Source organism: Eimeria maxima, genomic scaffold, assembly GCF_000499605.1.
Source record: "Eimeria maxima Weybridge genomic scaffold, Emw_scaff206, whole genome shotgun sequence".
Taxonomy (NCBI): Eukaryota; Apicomplexa; class Conoidasida; order Eucoccidiorida; family Eimeriidae; genus Eimeria; species Eimeria maxima.
Window position 1 is genome coordinate 1,227 of NW_013563652.1, and position 16,274 is coordinate 17,500.

A 16,274-nucleotide genomic window follows, 5' to 3' on the forward strand; every position below is an offset into this window, starting at 1 on the left:
GCTATAGGCCGAAGGCTGCAATGCAGAGGTAACTGAGTAAATAAAAATAAGTTAGAGAGAATTTATGACCATTGATTTAAATATATTCTCTATATTAATCTTTCTGTCAGCTGATTCCCCTCGTTTCCTGCTGCTGAGCTCGGGTGTACATTCACCTCACGTCGGTGGCAGGTTTCGTTGGATTGCGCCAGTGCTTCAAATACTTCTGTGGACAAAACATTATTTGAAAGTATTTCTTTCTCTGCGTCAGAAGTTATTTTTTCTCTTCTTTCCTTTAAGAGCGTCTTCATTGCCTCCGCTTTCTTGAGGATTCCCTGCCTTGCTTCCTCTTCTTCGTAGGCGGCCTCTTGTATCCTTAAGGTTAATTTCTGCATTTTTTTGCATTTTCTTTTTTTCTATGCTCTATAAGTTTCTCTGATTCTTTGAGCCTCTCCTTCTTCCATTGCTGCTGCTGCTGCATGCAGCTGTCGCTGCTGCTGCTGCTGCTGCATATATACCGCAATAAACTGCACAGCAGCACCGCATGATGCGTAAAAAAGAAAACGGCAGCGAGTGGAGAAAAGTCAGGAACCTTGAGTCCCTGGAGACGGAAAATGATTCTTATATCGAGGACCTCGAAGCAAGGGTACAGGGGCTCAAGGAGGTAAACTGCTGCTGCCGTTGCTGCTGCTGCTACTGTTGTAGCTTATGCTAGTGCTGCTTCTGCTGGATAGTACGGTGGTTATTATTGGTGTTCCTCTTCTTTAGGGGTATAGTGCTTCTTCTACTTTGTGCTGCGTGGCACATCCTAGTATCTGTTGCATTTGTTGTTGCTGCTGTTGCTGTTTGTACTGCTGCTGCTGCTGCTGCTGTTGCTGCTTGCTGCAGCGAGGGTTTGGCTAGATTTTTGTTGGTGTTTGCTTCAGCTTAGCCTGGCAATGCGAGAGGAGGTAAAAGCCTCCAATAACCTCATCGACTCGATGGTAAGCAGCAGCAGCAACGGGAGCAGGAGCATCAGCAAGAACAGCAGCAGCAGCAGTACTAATAGTAGTGACAGCAGCAGCAACATTCTCTCCTGCTCGTCTTCAGGCGGCAAGGGGCAGCGCTGCCTAAAAGACCCTGCCGATGCTCGGGGTATACAGGCAGCAGGCAGCAACTTGGTTGCCCTAGGGTTTAGGGTTTAGGGTTTAGGGTTTATGTGTATGTGGTGCAGATGGGGCGACTGGAAGGCGTGAGGGTTTCTGTGCGCAATTCAGTGCGGCGAATGGATCAAATGTTTAAATCAGGAGTAAGCTAGGGTTTAGGGTTTAGGGTTTACGTTGTCCGGGCTCTATTCAGCCTTTTGGGGGGTTTTGTTACCTATAGAAGCTGCCAGGTGTCAGGGTTTAGGGTTTAGGGTTTACGTTTTAGGGTTTAGGGTTTATGGTTTCTTTTCAGGGAGGATGGCACATGCTTCATCTGGCGGTGTTTGTTCTCTTTATCTTCTTGATTTTCTACTTCTTCTTCGCCAAGTGATGAAGCCCTAGGGTTTAGGGTTTAGGGTTTAGGGTTTAGGGTTTAGGGGTTCTGAACAAGCGAGGAGATGCCTGTTTGCCTGCTCGGGGTTTTCTGTCCAATTTGAGGGTTTGGTTGTGAGGGTTTAGGGTTTACAGGTTGGGGTCTAGGGTTTGGGCTTGAGGGTTTACGATTTGGAGACTACAAAGGCTGTGGGGTAGCAGCGGCCGCTACTCTTTGTTGCTGTTGCTGCTGCTGCTGCTGCTGCAGCAGCCTCACCAGCAGCCGCAGCAGCAGCCGCAGCAGCAGTTTTTTTTTTCTTTTAAAGAAGAATGTGGTTAGGGTTTTGTTATTTTAACAACAAAAACCTCCCTATACACCGCAAAACACTAAATTTGCTGTATGTTAGAGGCGAGGGTTTAGGGGCTGAAAGTACACAGCAACTGCTTTCGATTAGGGTTTAGGATTTAGGGTTTAGGGTTTAGGTTTCGGTAGAGGAGGATGTTTTCTGAGACTCGGGCACGTAGCAGCCCTTAGAGGGTTTCTTCTATACAGAAAGAAGCGCACCCTTCACCCTTAATTAGGGTTTAGCCAAACCCTAATTAAGGGTTTAGGAGGAAGACAAAGAGTGTTTAGCCATAGTAACATAAAGAAGGGATGAAGGCTGCCTCATGCGTGTATATGAACATAGACAGCTTCCTAACGTAGTAGGGAGAATCAATTATAAACCCTAAACCCTTAAACCCTCAAACACTAAACTGCTGTAAACCCTCATTAATCCTTGGCACACGCAAAACCCGAAGATGTTCACAAATTCCATCCTTTATGGTGGAAGTTTATCTGCGGTTTATCTATGGTTAGGGTTTAGGGTTTATCGTAAACCCTAAACCCTCGCACGAGTCACGCGGTGCCTAAAGGGGGAATATTCATAGTGTAGTGTGCGTCTTCTAATTGGCTTATATATACAGGAATATATATAAAATAAACCTTTAATGCTGCTTGCATGCAGCAACAGCAACAGCAACCGGACCTGCTGCTGTTGCTGCAGCTCCCGTTGCTGCTGCTGCTGCTGCTGTACGAGCGGTCGGAGGGAACTCGCGGTACTGCAGCAGCCTTAACTTATTGGATATGCCTATACACCTGAATAATATAAATGTATTTTATAGGGATTAACATAAGAAAAGAAATTTCTTTTTATTTTATGTGTGCTAAAGGTTTTATCCTCCTTCCTCTCGAGGAGGTTGTTGCTCCTGCTGCTGCCGTTGCTGCTGCTGCACCGGTGGCTCTCCGCTGTCTCTCCCATCTAGAGAGTGATCCACACCAGCAAAAGTAACTGCAGCAGTAGACACGGCACCAACAGCAGCAAGTGGGTCAATAAGCTAAAAATTGTCAGGCGTTGCTGCTGCAGAGGCCCCAACGGCCACGAAGATGTATCGCCGGCAGCAGCAGCAGCAACAACACCAACAGCAGCAAGAGTATCGGGAGCAGCAACTGCTGCCCTAGTCTTGGATGCAGCAGCAGAAGCAAGGCTTGCTGCAGTGTAATATAACAGGTAGCTGCAGCACCTGCAGCAGCAGGTGCAGCGGCAACAGCAACAGGTCTGTTACCATAGTATTGGCAGCAGGAACAGCAGCAGCGACCGCTGCTCCTGATGCAGCAGCAGCAGCAGTTGCAACAGCAACTGCTCCTCCTGTAGTTATAGACAAATCTGCTGCAGCGCCAGAGGCAAACAGCAGCAGCGTCGCTGTATTAGAAGGTCAGCAGCAGCAACTGCAGCGAAGATGGCAGCAGTTGCTGCTGCGCTGCTGCAGCCGCTGCAGCAGCAAGTGGTCGGGGCAATTTTGAAGGCCCTTAAAGATCGAATTGGATATTTCCTTGTCGCGGTAGACACACAGGCTAAAATGGGTAAACCCTAAACCCTAAACCCTAAACCCTAATAAACAGCGGCGGCATTTGCACGGGCCGATTCCTATGCCAATTGTAGCCCTAAGCCTTAAACCCTAGACATGAAACCTTTGAGGTCTACTGCGACGTAAACCCTAAACCCCAAACCCTAAACCCTAAACCCTGGTGGTGTGTCTTTGCAGAGGGTTTGTTGGACCGCTTGCACTTGGAAAACGTCGAAGTGGATGCTGCGCACTTGACAGAGGAGTTCCGCAGACACCAGGTAAACCATAAACCCTAAACCCTAAACCCTAAATGAGCATATTTACCGTAGAGACACGAGAAACCGGACCCTTTCCTGCTCTTGTTCTGCACACTTGCCTGCTTGCTTGTCCCGACCCTGTCTATGGTTCGTGTATAGGGGTTTAGTATTTAGGGTTTAGGGTTTAGGGTTTAGGGTCTACGGTTTGTGTACAGATCCCCTTAGAAGTAACAGGGGGAGGAATTGCCTTAGTTGATGCTCGTCTTTATTTAACGCATGCACGCCTTGACATCATTGCTGAGAGATGCGAGCTTAAGTTGGCCCCTAAGGACTTCGCTGCTGCTACTGTAAACCCTAAACCCTAAACCCTAAACCCTGGAGGCGCGACTGGGGAGCTGTGTTGTTCTTAGCCACCCACGGATCTCGCCTCCTGCAAACACTAACGAAACCCTACACGTTACGTGTAAGAGCCGTGTGTTGTTCTTCAAAATTGGAGGGAATGAGGGGTTAGGGTTTAGGGTTTAGGGTTTGCACAGTATGTGTTGGAACGACGCAGGAAGCGAACCTTGTTCAAGCGGCAGAACGACAGCTTAAGGAGGTTCGAACTCCAAACCCTAAACCCTAAACCCTTGACCCTAAACAATAACTCCTCTTCTGCATATGGGGTAATTAAGGGTTTACTATAAAGCCCGCATGTGGCATTGCTGTGGAGTAGCCTCCTCATATGACCAATTGAGGGTTTAGGGTTTAGGGTTTAGGGTTTAGGGTTTGTGTCTCAGGTGGACGCACACATCCGTCAGTTTTATGTCTTACAGAAGCAGCAAGACCTTCATTTACGTCTGCAGCGCCTCGGGCGAATATTAAAGGAAGACCTTAAGGATGAAGGAGCAAGGAGGGAGTTTGCTGCTGAGAGTAGAGAAGTGCTGCAGCAGCAACAAGCGGTAAACCCTAAACCCTAAACACGTTCCCAGTCAAGCTCTACACAGAGATATACGTATGAGGGTTACGCATGAACCCTCACGCTACGAAGAGGGTCGAGGGCTAAGGGTTTAGGGTTTAGGGTTTGTGTCTTCGCAGGCGGCGGCAGCAGAAGAAACCCCCATGCACTCCGTGCTTGAGTGGCTCTTGCGGTACTTACCGAATGTTAACATAAGGTGAATCAGGGTTCAGGGTTTAGGGTTTAGGGTTTTGACTTGCTCGCGTGTCAATTTTAAGGAGTGCTTCTTCTCTGTATATCGATTTTGGTTGATTGAGGGCGAGGGTTTAGCGCTTTGATTCTAGGGTTTAGGGTTTAGGGTTTAGGGTTTGTCTGCAGGCTTGAAGACGTTAAGATTTATTTAGATGATTCTTCTGGTTTCTTTGGTCTCCCTGCACGGGCAGTCCTGGGCATCAAGCGGATAATCTTCAAGGTAAAACCCTAATCCCTAAACCCTAAACCCTAAACCCTAACTCTTGAATATGATCTTAGGCAACAACACAGCACAGTACAATATATTTGAGCTCCAAGGCATCGGGCCATCTCTAGCGCAAACCCGTTCTTAAGTGTCCACATATGGATTAGGGTTTAGGGTTTAGGGTTTAGGGTTTGTTGGTTTGCTGCAGCCATCAGCATCAAAGGCGCCATGGGGGTTTACATGGAGTGGCGCTTCTTCCCTCTCTTTAGGCCCTCAGCTATCTGAGCCGGAGGTTAATGAGGCATTAGCTGTTGATATATCTATTAGGGAGCTGAGGCTCTCCCTCTGCAGCAGCAGCAGCAGCAGCAGCGGCAGGAGGAGGGGGAGCAGCAGCGAGAGCGAAGCGAAATGGGTTGACGTGCTGCGCACAGAGGAGCTGCAGCTGCATCTATTTGTGGAGCGGGAGTCAAACAGCAGTAGCAACAGCAGCAACAGCAACAGCAGCAGCAGCAACAGCAGCAGCAGCAGCAGCAGCAGCAGCAATGAACAAAGAGGTCCTCTTAGATGGCGTGCCTCCTTAAATATATTAGGAGAAGAAGAAATAAAAATAACTTTTGATTGTTTTTCTTTTTTTTATTTCTTTTGTCTTTTCTCTCATCTTCGTCGTATACAAGATCTTAAACTCCTCAGTGCATATAGACCAGCTGTAAACCCTAAACCCTAAACCCTAAACCCTTAAAAAACCCTAACGGATTCCCTTTGTGTTGGCTGCAACACGGCGAACTGTACCGTTGCCCACATGCACACAACCGGACTTGAGGGGTTAGGGTTTAGGATATAGGGCTGCGCGGGAAGAGGGTTTCTGTGTCCAAAGTTTTTTAGGGTTCAGGGTTTAGGGTTTAGAGCTGTTGTGCTCAGGGGAGACCTACCAAACACCCAAGAGAATGGTGGTTATATGCTAAGATGTACTTAAGGTTATTACAAAGAAGAAGAGGAGAAGACAACTTCTTAAAACAGACAGAAGAGAGAATGACACACATGAAAAGGTAGGGTTTAGGGTTTAGGGTTTAGGGTTTGCAGCGGAATTCTGAGCCGTGTTTTCCAGTGTGTTAGGATTCTTGTAGGGTTTAGGGTTTAGGGTTTATCGTTATGCACGTGTTTACAGGTTCATTCGGCTCATGAAAGTGCTGCTCTTGCAGCATCGAGAGCAGCAGCAGCAGCAGCCGCAGCAGCAGCAGCAACAGCAGCAGCAGCAAACTTTGCATGGAAATGGATATACAATTCCTCCGCTGGCAGAGTTGTTGCAGCCTGTGATATCTCGCTTCACCAAGCGCCAGCAGCAACAGCAGGAGCAGCAGCAACAGCAAGATGCAGATGACCTCTTTTTGCTGCTGCAGTTCGCCCGTCGTCCCTGTGAAGGCATTGGTCTGTGGGTATTAATAGCAGCAAAAGAAAACGCAACAGCAATAAGTATGTTAGAGCAACGAGGAGACAAAGACTTAGAGCAGCAGCAGCAGCAAGTGCGTTCGCTGCGGCAGCTGCGGCAGAAGCAAGCTGTGCTGCTGCAGCAGCTGCAGCAGTTCACCTCTCCTACGGGCGCCCCAGTTGTTACGGGACTGCAGCAGGAGCAGCAGATGCTGGTGCTACAGCAGCAGCAGCAGATCCAGATCGAGTTGCAGGCGAATGAAGAGCAGCAGCTGCTGCTGCAGCAGAAGCTGCAGCAAAGGATCAGTCCTGCTATTCATAATAAAGTTGTTTCTTTCTTTTGTACTCCTGCCGCTTTCTGTGATGAGGCTCGTGCTGCAGCAGTATCCCTTGAGAGAGGCAGAAGAGAGTTGCAGCAGCAGCTGTTGCTGCTGCAGCGGGATCCAAGCAGCAGCAGCAGCACGAGCAGTATGCGGTTACTTGAAGTGTATAAGCAGCAGCAGCGAGCTGCTGCAGCAGCATGCAGAGGACTAGAGAGTCATCGAGACACATGGCGGCTGTCTAGACACCGCATGCTGCTGTGGGCAGAGCTGCTGACACAATATGAAGCAGCATTTCCTGCTGCTGCTGCTGCTGCGCTGCTTAATGAGAGAGCTCTATCCGAGCTGCTGCAGCAGCACAGGAGGAGGCAGCTAGAGGAGGCATTTACTGAGGGGTTATTAAAGCCTAGCAACGCCTTAGAGCCAGTCTTTACGAGGAAGGCAGCTCGCATACCTGCTGCGGCTGCAGCTGCAGCAGCAGCAGCTGGAGGGGAAGCAGCAGCAGTGCCAGCGAGCGCTGAACCAGTAGTTGCTGCTGCTGCTGTTGCTGCAGCTGCTGCGGTAAAAACTCCACCAGAAGCAGTTCAAGCAGCAGCAGCAGCTGCTGCGGGGGCTGCAGCAGCGGCCGTAGGCACCAGCGGGAAACACCCTAAACATCAGCAGCAGCAGCAAAATCTGCTGACAGCAGCAGCAGCAGCAGCAGCAAAGATACCTTTGCTTCTGCAGACAATTGGTAAGACCTGCGATCTTCCCTTACCTCGGTTCCTCCATAGACAGAAGATAGGTCTGCTGCTGCGTGCAGTGACGCTGCGGCTTGCCCCTCTAGTCACAGCAGACACCTGGCAACAGCAGCAGCAGCAACAACAACAACAGCAGGAGCAGCAGTGGCTGCTGTTTGAAGCCCTGGATGCAGCAGCAGAAATGCAAGCACTAAATGGCGCATCTCTTCTTTGCTGCCTCCGCTGCTTTGAGTTGCACCTCTGCAGCGGACTGCTGCAGCTGCAGCGAATCAGCAGTAGCACCAGCAGCAGTATCAGCAGCAGCATCAGCAGCAGCGGCAGCAGAGGAAGTAGCAGCAGCAGAGGCAGCAACAGCAACTCGGGATGGCAATGCAAACTCGAGGAGAAGACACAAGTGCTGCTACTGCGAGTGGCACAAAACACTGCAGCAAATGCCAGCAGCAGCAGCCGTCGCCGCAGCAGCAGCGTCTGCAGCACGAGTGAGAATCCAGGACAGCAGCAGCAGCAGCAGCAACATCAGCATCAGCAGCAATTGGCTGTACCTGTTGTTGTTACTCACGGGGGCAGCAGCAGCCATTCTAATGGGACGCCCCAGCACGAGCATCGGCACAGCAGCAGCAGCTACAGCAGCAACAACAGCAGCAATGACGGCAGCAACAACAGCTACGGGAGAAGACAGAGCATCTGGCAGAATGCACTGGATGCCATCGGTGTTGCTGCTACTGCAGCAGCAGCAGCAGCAGCAGGTGCTGCTGCTGAGGCGGAGGCAGCAGCAACACGTTCTCACAGGAGCTCCCTAACGGAAGATCTTCCTAGCAGCAGTAGCAGCAGCAGCAGCGGCAGCGGCAGCAGATTGGGAGCAGCAAAAGCTTCCTTCCAAGAATCCGTGAGGGTAGGCATGCTGCTGCAGCAGCAGCTGCAGCGGCGCTTCTCGTTCCTGTTTGTACGCTTAACAGCCTTGTCGCTGCTGCAGCAGCAGCAGCTACAGCAGCAGCAGCAGCACCCGCTGCTCCGCATAGGAGTTCCGCTGTATCTACAGGCAACAGCAAAACTGCAGCACATATGGGGTTGTCTAAATACTACTGAGGTGCAGCTGCTGCAGCAACTGCTGCAGCAACTGCTGCTGACAGCAGCAGCTGCTGCTCTAGCTGGAGGAGGCGCAGCAGCATGGCCCCACAGCAGGTAAATTAAATGTTAAATTATTTATTTAATTACTGCAATTAAAGTCTTCTATTATACTATTTAATTAGCTTCTGCTGATGCTGTTGCTGCTGCTGCTGTTGCTTTGGCTGTTGTGGTGCAGCAGCAGCGACACTGTAGCCTTCTTCGCGAGCCTTCTTACCGCATACAGGAGGCACAACAACGAGCTGCAGCTGCAGCAGCAGCAGCACGAACAGCAGCAACAGCAGCAGCACAACCTCACATCCTATTACAGGACCCCGCATGCAGTGGATTTGTCATATGTTACAGGTATGCTACTGTTGTTGCTGCTGCAGCTGCTGCTGTTGTTCCTGCTGCAGCATTTCCCCCTGTTGCCGCTGCTATGTCGTTATGTGCTGCTTCTGCTTGGGCAGCTGCTGCAGATGCCACACCGTTGCAGCAGCTGCAGCAGCTGCTGCTGCTGGTACTACTACTTCTCCCCACCCATGTGTGACATGTCTGTGCTGCTGCTGTCGTTTTGCTGCTGCTGTCCTGTTGCTGCTGCAGAGCGCCTTGCTGCAGCATCTCAGGCAGCGGTTGCTAAGCAGCAAACGGCATGCAACCTGCTGCTGCCGGTGCCCCCTTCAAGGGGGCCTGAAGCAGCAACTGCTGCTGCTGCTGCTGCTGCTTCTCCTGATTGGCACAATCTGCTGTCTCTTGTTGCTTTGCGACTACGGGCTGTATTCCCGTCAGTGCAGATCTCCTTGCAGCAACCGCAGCAGCAGCAGCAGCACAGCAGCAGCGGCAGCAACGGCATAGAAAGTCAACACCAGCATGCCATCATTTCGGTGATACCTGAAGGCCAAGAAAGCAGCCACAGAGGTGCAGCAGCAGCACCAGTGCAGCCAGTACCACCAGGAGCACCAGCAGCAGCAGCAGCAGATCATGCAGGAGAGGAGATCCTCAGTGTGGCTATCAGGGAGCAAGAGTTTGGCTTGTCCCTCAGCAGCAGCAGCAGCAGCAGCATCAGCACGAAGCAACCTGTATTGAATGTCTCCTTGGGAAGTGTGTGTACAGCTGCTTGCCATTCACCATCTAGTTTGCTGCAGCAGCTGCCGCTGCTGCTGCAGTCGCTGCAGCGCCATTATGAGCAACTATACGCGCTGCTGCTGCTGATTCTACCCCACACATGGACATCGGTGAGTCCCTCAGAGTTGCTGCCACTGCTGCAGCAGCAGCTGCACCAGCAACTGCAGCAGCAGCAGGAGGAGGGAGCGCATGCAACAATCAGCAGCAAAGAGGAATCTGCTACCTGCTCTACGTCTTGGGCGCATGCGGTGTACGGGGTAGTCACAGATGCTGCACGACAGCAGCTCCTACTGCAGCAGCAGCTGAAGCAGCAACAGCAGGAACAACAGCAGCAACAACAACAGAAGCAGCAGCAGCAGCAGCAAGACACCATGTCTCGTCGTAGTGACGACGAGCTCGTGCTGCCTCTCTTCCGCGTTGCTTCTGAGGAATCAATGTATAATAAAAATCGTGCTGCTGCTGCTGCTAATAATAATAATTATAATTATAATTATAATAATAATTATAATTATAATAATAGTTATAATAATAAGTATAATAATACTGCTGCTGCTGCTGCATGGCAGCCTCCTTCCCTTACAGGGAGACCTGCAATGCGTGATCCTGCTGCTGCTGCTGCTGCTGCTGCTGCTGCGCCGACTGGGGCGCCGCTGCCTCCACGGAGAGCAGCAGCAGAAGCAGCAGAATCAAGGGCAGCAACAGCAGCAGCAGCAAATGCAGCAGCTGCGGCATTCGAGAAGAAGCCCCCGGAGAAAGCAGCATCTGCTGCAGCTCAACCCTCCAACCCCCCGGCAGCAGCTGCTGCAGCAGCAGCAGGTGATGCTGCTGCAGCGAAAGCAGCAGACGGAAGCAATGGTACTGCAGCTCCCTCTGCTAGGCATCCCACTACCGCAACACCTGCTGCAGCAAAGGATACTGCTGCTGCACATACTGCACCAGCTGCTGCTGCGCCTGCTGCTGCTGCTACTCGTAAGCCAGGAACAGAAGGACTAACTGAACCAGCAGCAGCAAGACGATCATCAGCAGCAGCAACAACAGCAGCAACAGATGAACCCATTGCTTTGCAACCAGCAGACACTCGAGCAGCAAAATTGGGCGGTGTATCTCAACGGCAGCCTGCTGCAGGACCAGCAGCAGCAGCCTCTGCAGCAGCAGCACAGCAGCAGGAGCAGCAACAGCAGAAGCAACAACTACCAACGACACAACACCAGCAGCCGCAGCAGCAACGACAACAGAATATCACACAGACGCCCCAGCAGAAACAACAGGCGCAGCAGGACCTGCAACAGAAGGAACAGCAGCAGCAACAACAACAACTGCAACAACAGCTGCAGCAGCAGCAGCAGCCGCCTTTGTTTGCACGTCGCGTATCTGCCTTTTCCTCGCGTAGGACCTCATTGACAGAGCCAGGGTCTGTTAAGGAAAAAGAGAGGAGACAGCAGCAGCAACAGGATCTGCAACAGCAGCACCAGCAGGAGAACCTCAAGGAGCAGGAGCATCAGCTGCTGCTGCAGCAGGAGCAGCAGCAAGCAGCAGATGAGCTCGGGACTCTGGGCCTAAGACGTGTTAAAGGGACAGATGCTTTTTGCCATTTCTATCAACACTAACAATGAAGCAAACGCATGCAGCAGCAGCAGCAGCAGGTGCAGCAGCAGCAAAAGTTGTCATTGCTGCTGCCGCTGCACTGTGCATGTGGTTTTCTTGCTAGCCAGATAGACGAGGCTGGCATTTAGGGTTTATGACTAGGGAAAGGGTTTAGTAAACCCTAATAGAGTTTGCAAAGATGTTTCTGGGTTTAGGGTTTAGGGTTTAGGGTTTAGGGTTTAGGGCGTAGGGTTTATTGTATCCTCTTGGGGGTTTTACGCTGTAGAATATTGTTTACTAATAGACAGAAAAAAAAGAAAAAAGTTGAAGCAGATGCTCGCAAGGGTTTAGGGTTTAGTTTTTAAGTAATTAGGGTTTAGGGTTTAGGGTTTAGCAGGACAGTAGCGCATAGACCGGTTGCAAGACACTGCCAACCAGGAACTCGAAACGGCGGAAGCAACAGCAGCAACAGCACCAGCAGCAGCAGCAGCAGCAACAACAACAGCAGCAAGAAGAAGCAACAGAAGGAATAGCATTTGTGCTCCTGCCAATGAGGCGATGAGTCTGTCATCACGGAGCCCAGCGAATGCAGCTAGCTACAGCTAGCTGCAGCTAGCTACAGCTAGCTAGCCACCTCCCCCTAGTTAGCCGCAGCTGCCCTTAGCTAGCTATAGACATTTTTCTAGCTATAGCTTGTTGACTAGCTACAACCATCTAGCTAATTGAAGCTACTTAGCTAGCTGCAACTGTGTAGCTAGCTGCACCTATTTGGCTAGCGCTGCACCTATTTGGCTAGCTACAGCTGACGAGCTAGCCAAATAGCCACAGCTAAGCATACACATGATCAGCTAGCTAGGTACACATATTTAGCTAGCTACACCTAACTGGTTAAGGCGTTGGTGGGGGTCCAACGGGCAACTGCTAGCACAGACATCTGCTGCTGCTGCTCTTGCTGCTGCTGCTGCTGCTAGTGTGTGCAAATCCTCGAGAAATTTCTGCTTCTGCTGCACCTGTTACTGCTAATATTAGTGTTACTACTCAAAAGAATTTTTGCTGCTGCTGCTGCTGATGGGGCTACACTGCATCTGCTTCTGCTGCTGTTGCTGCTGCTGCTCTTGCTCGTGCTGCTGGGGCGGCGGTCGGGTTACCGTTAGAGGCGATATTTATTTCATAGCTGTAAACCCTAAACCCCAAACCCTAAACCCTAATTTCAAGTAAATAAGAAGAGTTTTGGGTTTAGGGTTTAGGGTTTTTTTAGTTTCTGCTGCCAACAATCGAAAGCCCCAATAGGGGGGAACTACCCCACGGGCCCCCCCCTTGTTCTATCGATAGGGTTTAGGGTTTAGGGTTTAGGGTTTAGTGATTAGGGTTTAGTGTTTAGGGTTTAGGGTTATTTGAACCCATTATTTTAATGTTGGGTATTTGTCAACATAACAACATTTGCGGTGTATCGGCAGCTCTAATTTCATCCTTGCTGCCTTTCGTGCTGCTGCATGCAGCAGCAGCAGCAGCAGCAGCAAAAGTGTTAAGAACAAAGAAATCATAAGTTTCTGCTGCTTCTGCAGCAGCAGCAGCAGCAACATCTGCTGCAGCATCAAACTAACAGCATCATCTCCCGAAGCTGCCACAGCAGCAGCAGCAGCAGCAGGTCTCTACCTCTACCACTTCCTGTGGTAACACCACCAGCAGCAACACCTACACAACCAGCAGCAGCAGCAGCAACAACAACAACAACAACCAGCAGCAGCAGCAGCTGCTGCAGCAGTAAGATGCCATTTCATATACCTGAATCATCTCCTCTTCCTTCTCATTTGCTGCTCGGCCTTGAACCTCGCGGCCTTCGGGTGTCTAGGCAGAAGATTCTCTCCCTTAATCATCGTCTACCCAATAAGGAGCAGCAGCGGCAGCAGCAGCAGCAATATGACCATTATGTAGGTTGTGGCGTGTGCAGTGGCTGTAACAACTGCAGCAGAAGCTGCAGCAGCAGCAGCAGCAGCAGCAGCAGCAGCAAGGAAGTTGATAATATATATGAATTCCTTAACAACTTAAAGAGATTTCTTCCTATTGACTTCTTGCTGCTGCCGCTAGCAGACCCTAAAGGAAGTGTACTTGAATGTCTTGCTGCTGCTGCTGCTGCATCTCCTGCTGCTGCTGCTGCTACAGCAACAGTAGCAGCAGCACCAAAACAACTAGGGCCACCGCAACCATCAACTGCAGCAGCAGCAGCGGGAAAATGCAGCGAGTCTGCGATCGTGTCATCCACCGCTGCAGCAGCAACATCATCATCAGCATCCACAGCAGCAGCAGCAGCAGCAGCAGCAGCAGCAGCAGCAGGAATGGATGCAACAGTTGACCCTTGGTTATGGGGAGGCAGCAGCTGCTTCTCTTTATTTGTTCCTCTAGGCAAGAGCGATTTACATATAAAATGTGCTGAATGGAGCAGCACGGTGTTGGGGTGTACAGCTACATGGATACACCCGGACTGCAGCAGCAGCAGCAGCAGCAGCAGCAATTGGGATCCTATGCATCGATTAGAGAATAGTTGCTTACCTGAGAGACTGCAACGTATCTATGGATTCCTTAAGAGGAGACAGCTGCTGCAGAAGCAGCAGCAGCTGCAGCAGCAACTGCAGCAGCAGCAACAACAACAGGATAATGGTGATGTGAAGGATAAGCAGCAGCATCAGCAGCAACTGCAGCAGCAACTGCAGCAAGTGCAGCAGCAACTGCAGCAGCAGCAAATCCTTCCCATAGAAACAGCCCGTAAGCGTTCTATGCGTATATGTAGAGACAGTACAGCAGCAGCAGAGCGTTTCCTGCTGCAGCCTCCTCCTCCTCCTCCTCCTCAGGAGCAGCAACAACAACAGCAGCAGGAGCAGCATAAGAAGGATGAGGATAAGGAAGAAGAGGATCTGCTACTGCTAGCAGCAGCAGCAGCAGCATCTCCTTTCCTCAGCAGCAGCTACCATCTAAAGAATTTAAATTCAGAAATTTCTTTTGCTGCACATTTAAATCTCCAAGCAATTCTTCTTCCTCCTCCTATTACTAATAAACCTTTCTTACTAGCTAGGTACTCTTGCTGCTGCTGCTGCTGCTGCTGCTGCTGCTATTGGTGGTGGTGGTGGTGGTGGTGGTGGTGCTGTTGATTATGGTGATGCTGTTGGTGCTGTTTGTGTGCGTTGGTGTTCCTGCTGCTGTTGCTGCTGCTGCGTCCTCTACTGCGTATGGACTTTCTTGCTGCTGCTGCTGCTGCTTGTGTTGCTGCTGCTGCAGGACGATAAAGAGTTGGCTAACTCAGCTGCAGCCTCCTACTTTTTGGGTACGGTTGCCGCTGCAGTACAGCAAGCCAACAGCAGCAGCAGCAGCAACAGCAGCAGCAAGACGTGATGCCTTGGCTCTTGGCGCAAAGACACCAGAGGCAGCTGTTGCTGCTGCAGTGCTGCACGAGCTGCAGCAGCTAGATTTGTTGAACGGATCGCCGTACAGCGAGCCGCAGCAGGAGGAGGAGGAGGAGCAGGAAGAGCAGCAGCAGCAGAGAGAGGAGGAATTAGATCCTTGGCAGCAATGGTGCTTCCTGCAGCAGATATGTGGGGTGTCTGTACACCTCGGTGTTGCGCTGCAGCTAACAGAAGACATGCCATCAGAGCTCGTGCTGCAGCGGTGGCTAGCAGAGCCAATAAGGTGTCTCCTTATACCTACTAGCATCTTCTTGCAGCTGCAGCAGCTGCAGCAGCAGCACCAGCAGGTGACCTTGCTGCGGCAGCATCTACTCTTCGTGCTGCGCTGCGCTGAGCTGCGCGTGCGAATTGTCATAGTTGACGACAGAGAGGAGGACACAAACACAGCCGCAGCAGCAGCAGATGCTGCAGCAGCAGCAGCAGCAGAAGCAGCAGAGGCTGCTGCAACAGATGCAGCTGAAACAGACGCAGATGCAGCAGGCGCAGCTGCAACAGAAGCTGCTGCAGCAGACACAGCTGCAGCAGACTCCCCTGCAGTAGATTCAGATGCAGCAAACGAAATACAAAGCGAAGAAGAAAACCCGAGCAGCAGCAGCAGCAGCAGCATCTTGTGCACAACCAGCAGCAGCAGCAGCAGCAGCAGGGTTCGTAGATGTATATATAGGGATATAGATATACATATAAGATATTTAGAGAATATAATGAAGGGTTTACCTCCTTTATCTGCTGCTGCTCTCTTCTGTCGCTCTCATGAGAATTTGCTGCAGCTACCAATGCAACCTCTTGCTGAAGATCTTAATGCATGCAGCTATGAAGTAAACCCTAAACCCTAAACCCTAATTTTCAAACCCTAAACCCTAATTTTCAAACCCTAAACCCTAAACCCTAGGGAATACAGGCAGACATGGGATATAAGATATGTCCACTTGTTTGGCGTTTTTGTAGTCCTCACGCCTAAGATCAACACGCCTAAACCCTAAACCCTAAACCCTAATTTTTTGCGTGCATGCAGGTGTTTGAACGAGACGCCATAAAGTACAGATTATATCGTGACGCTATCATCCTTAGATTGCGTGACCTGCTAGGTCTTGATGACGAGGAGCAGCAGCAGCAGCAGCAGCAGCGTGCTGTATCTTTAGGCAAACGCAGGAGATACATGCGGGGTTCCGATGGCAGCAGCAGCACCGGCAGCAGCAGCAATAGGTATAGCGGCAGCCTGAGCCGAAGCAGCGACAGCAGCGGTAGCAGCAGCGACGATGACTATGAGGAGCAGCAGCAGCAACAGCAGCAGCAGCGGCGAAGAAGAGATTTCTATGGCAGCACAACAGCATTAAATAACCCTAACTGTCTCCATATATCAGAAGCAAATTTCCCTTTGCTGCTGCAGCACATGTCGGAGAAAGGCAGCATCAGCAGCAGTAGCAACAACAACAACAGCAGCAGCAGCAACAACAACAAGAACAACAACAACAACAGCAACCGTGGCAGGAAAAACAGACGTCGAG

At 50.8% G+C, this 16,274-nt stretch overlaps 3 protein-coding genes across 3 annotated transcripts in view; all 3 read left to right on the forward strand.

Annotated features, from left to right (window-relative positions):
• Window positions 1-526: 526 nt before the first annotated feature.
• On the forward strand, window positions 527-1,494 carry EMWEY_00021620 (hypothetical protein, conserved; the record flags this gene model as incomplete). The annotated part of the gene is made up of 4 exons (XM_013477861.1): window positions 527-643; window positions 906-962; window positions 1,193-1,267; window positions 1,417-1,494. 4 exons carry the CDS (start codon window positions 527-529, stop codon window positions 1,492-1,494), a joined length of 327 nt encoding a protein of 108 aa, XP_013333315.1.
• Window positions 1,495-3,254: 1,760 nt separating this feature from the next.
• EMWEY_00021630 (hypothetical protein) lies at window positions 3,255-11,334 on the forward strand (the record flags this gene model as incomplete). Its single annotated transcript, XM_013477862.1, has 13 exons — window positions 3,255-3,378; window positions 3,561-3,640; window positions 3,835-3,966; window positions 4,176-4,217; window positions 4,399-4,560; window positions 4,697-4,773; window positions 4,935-5,028; window positions 5,222-5,719; window positions 5,932-6,059; window positions 6,179-8,680; window positions 8,802-8,968; window positions 9,392-10,125; window positions 10,294-11,334. 13 exons carry the CDS (start codon window positions 3,255-3,257, stop codon window positions 11,332-11,334), a joined length of 5,781 nt encoding a protein of 1,926 aa, XP_013333316.1.
• Window positions 11,335-13,833: 2,499 nt separating this feature from the next.
• The window catches only part of EMWEY_00021640 (protein arginine n-methyltransferase, putative), a gene marked incomplete at both ends in the record, with an annotated part of 5,234 nt that continues 2,793 nt past the window's right edge, over window positions 13,834-16,274 (forward strand). The window contains 3 exons of the mRNA XM_013477863.1: window positions 13,834-14,381; window positions 14,585-15,413; window positions 15,782-16,274. The exon at window positions 15,782-16,274 is cut by the window's right edge and continues 1,645 nt beyond it. Of these exons, the coding sequence (XP_013333317.1) occupies window positions 13,834-14,381; window positions 14,585-15,413; window positions 15,782-16,274 (1,870 nt within the window). The remainder of the gene's footprint in view (window positions 14,382-14,584; window positions 15,414-15,781) is intronic.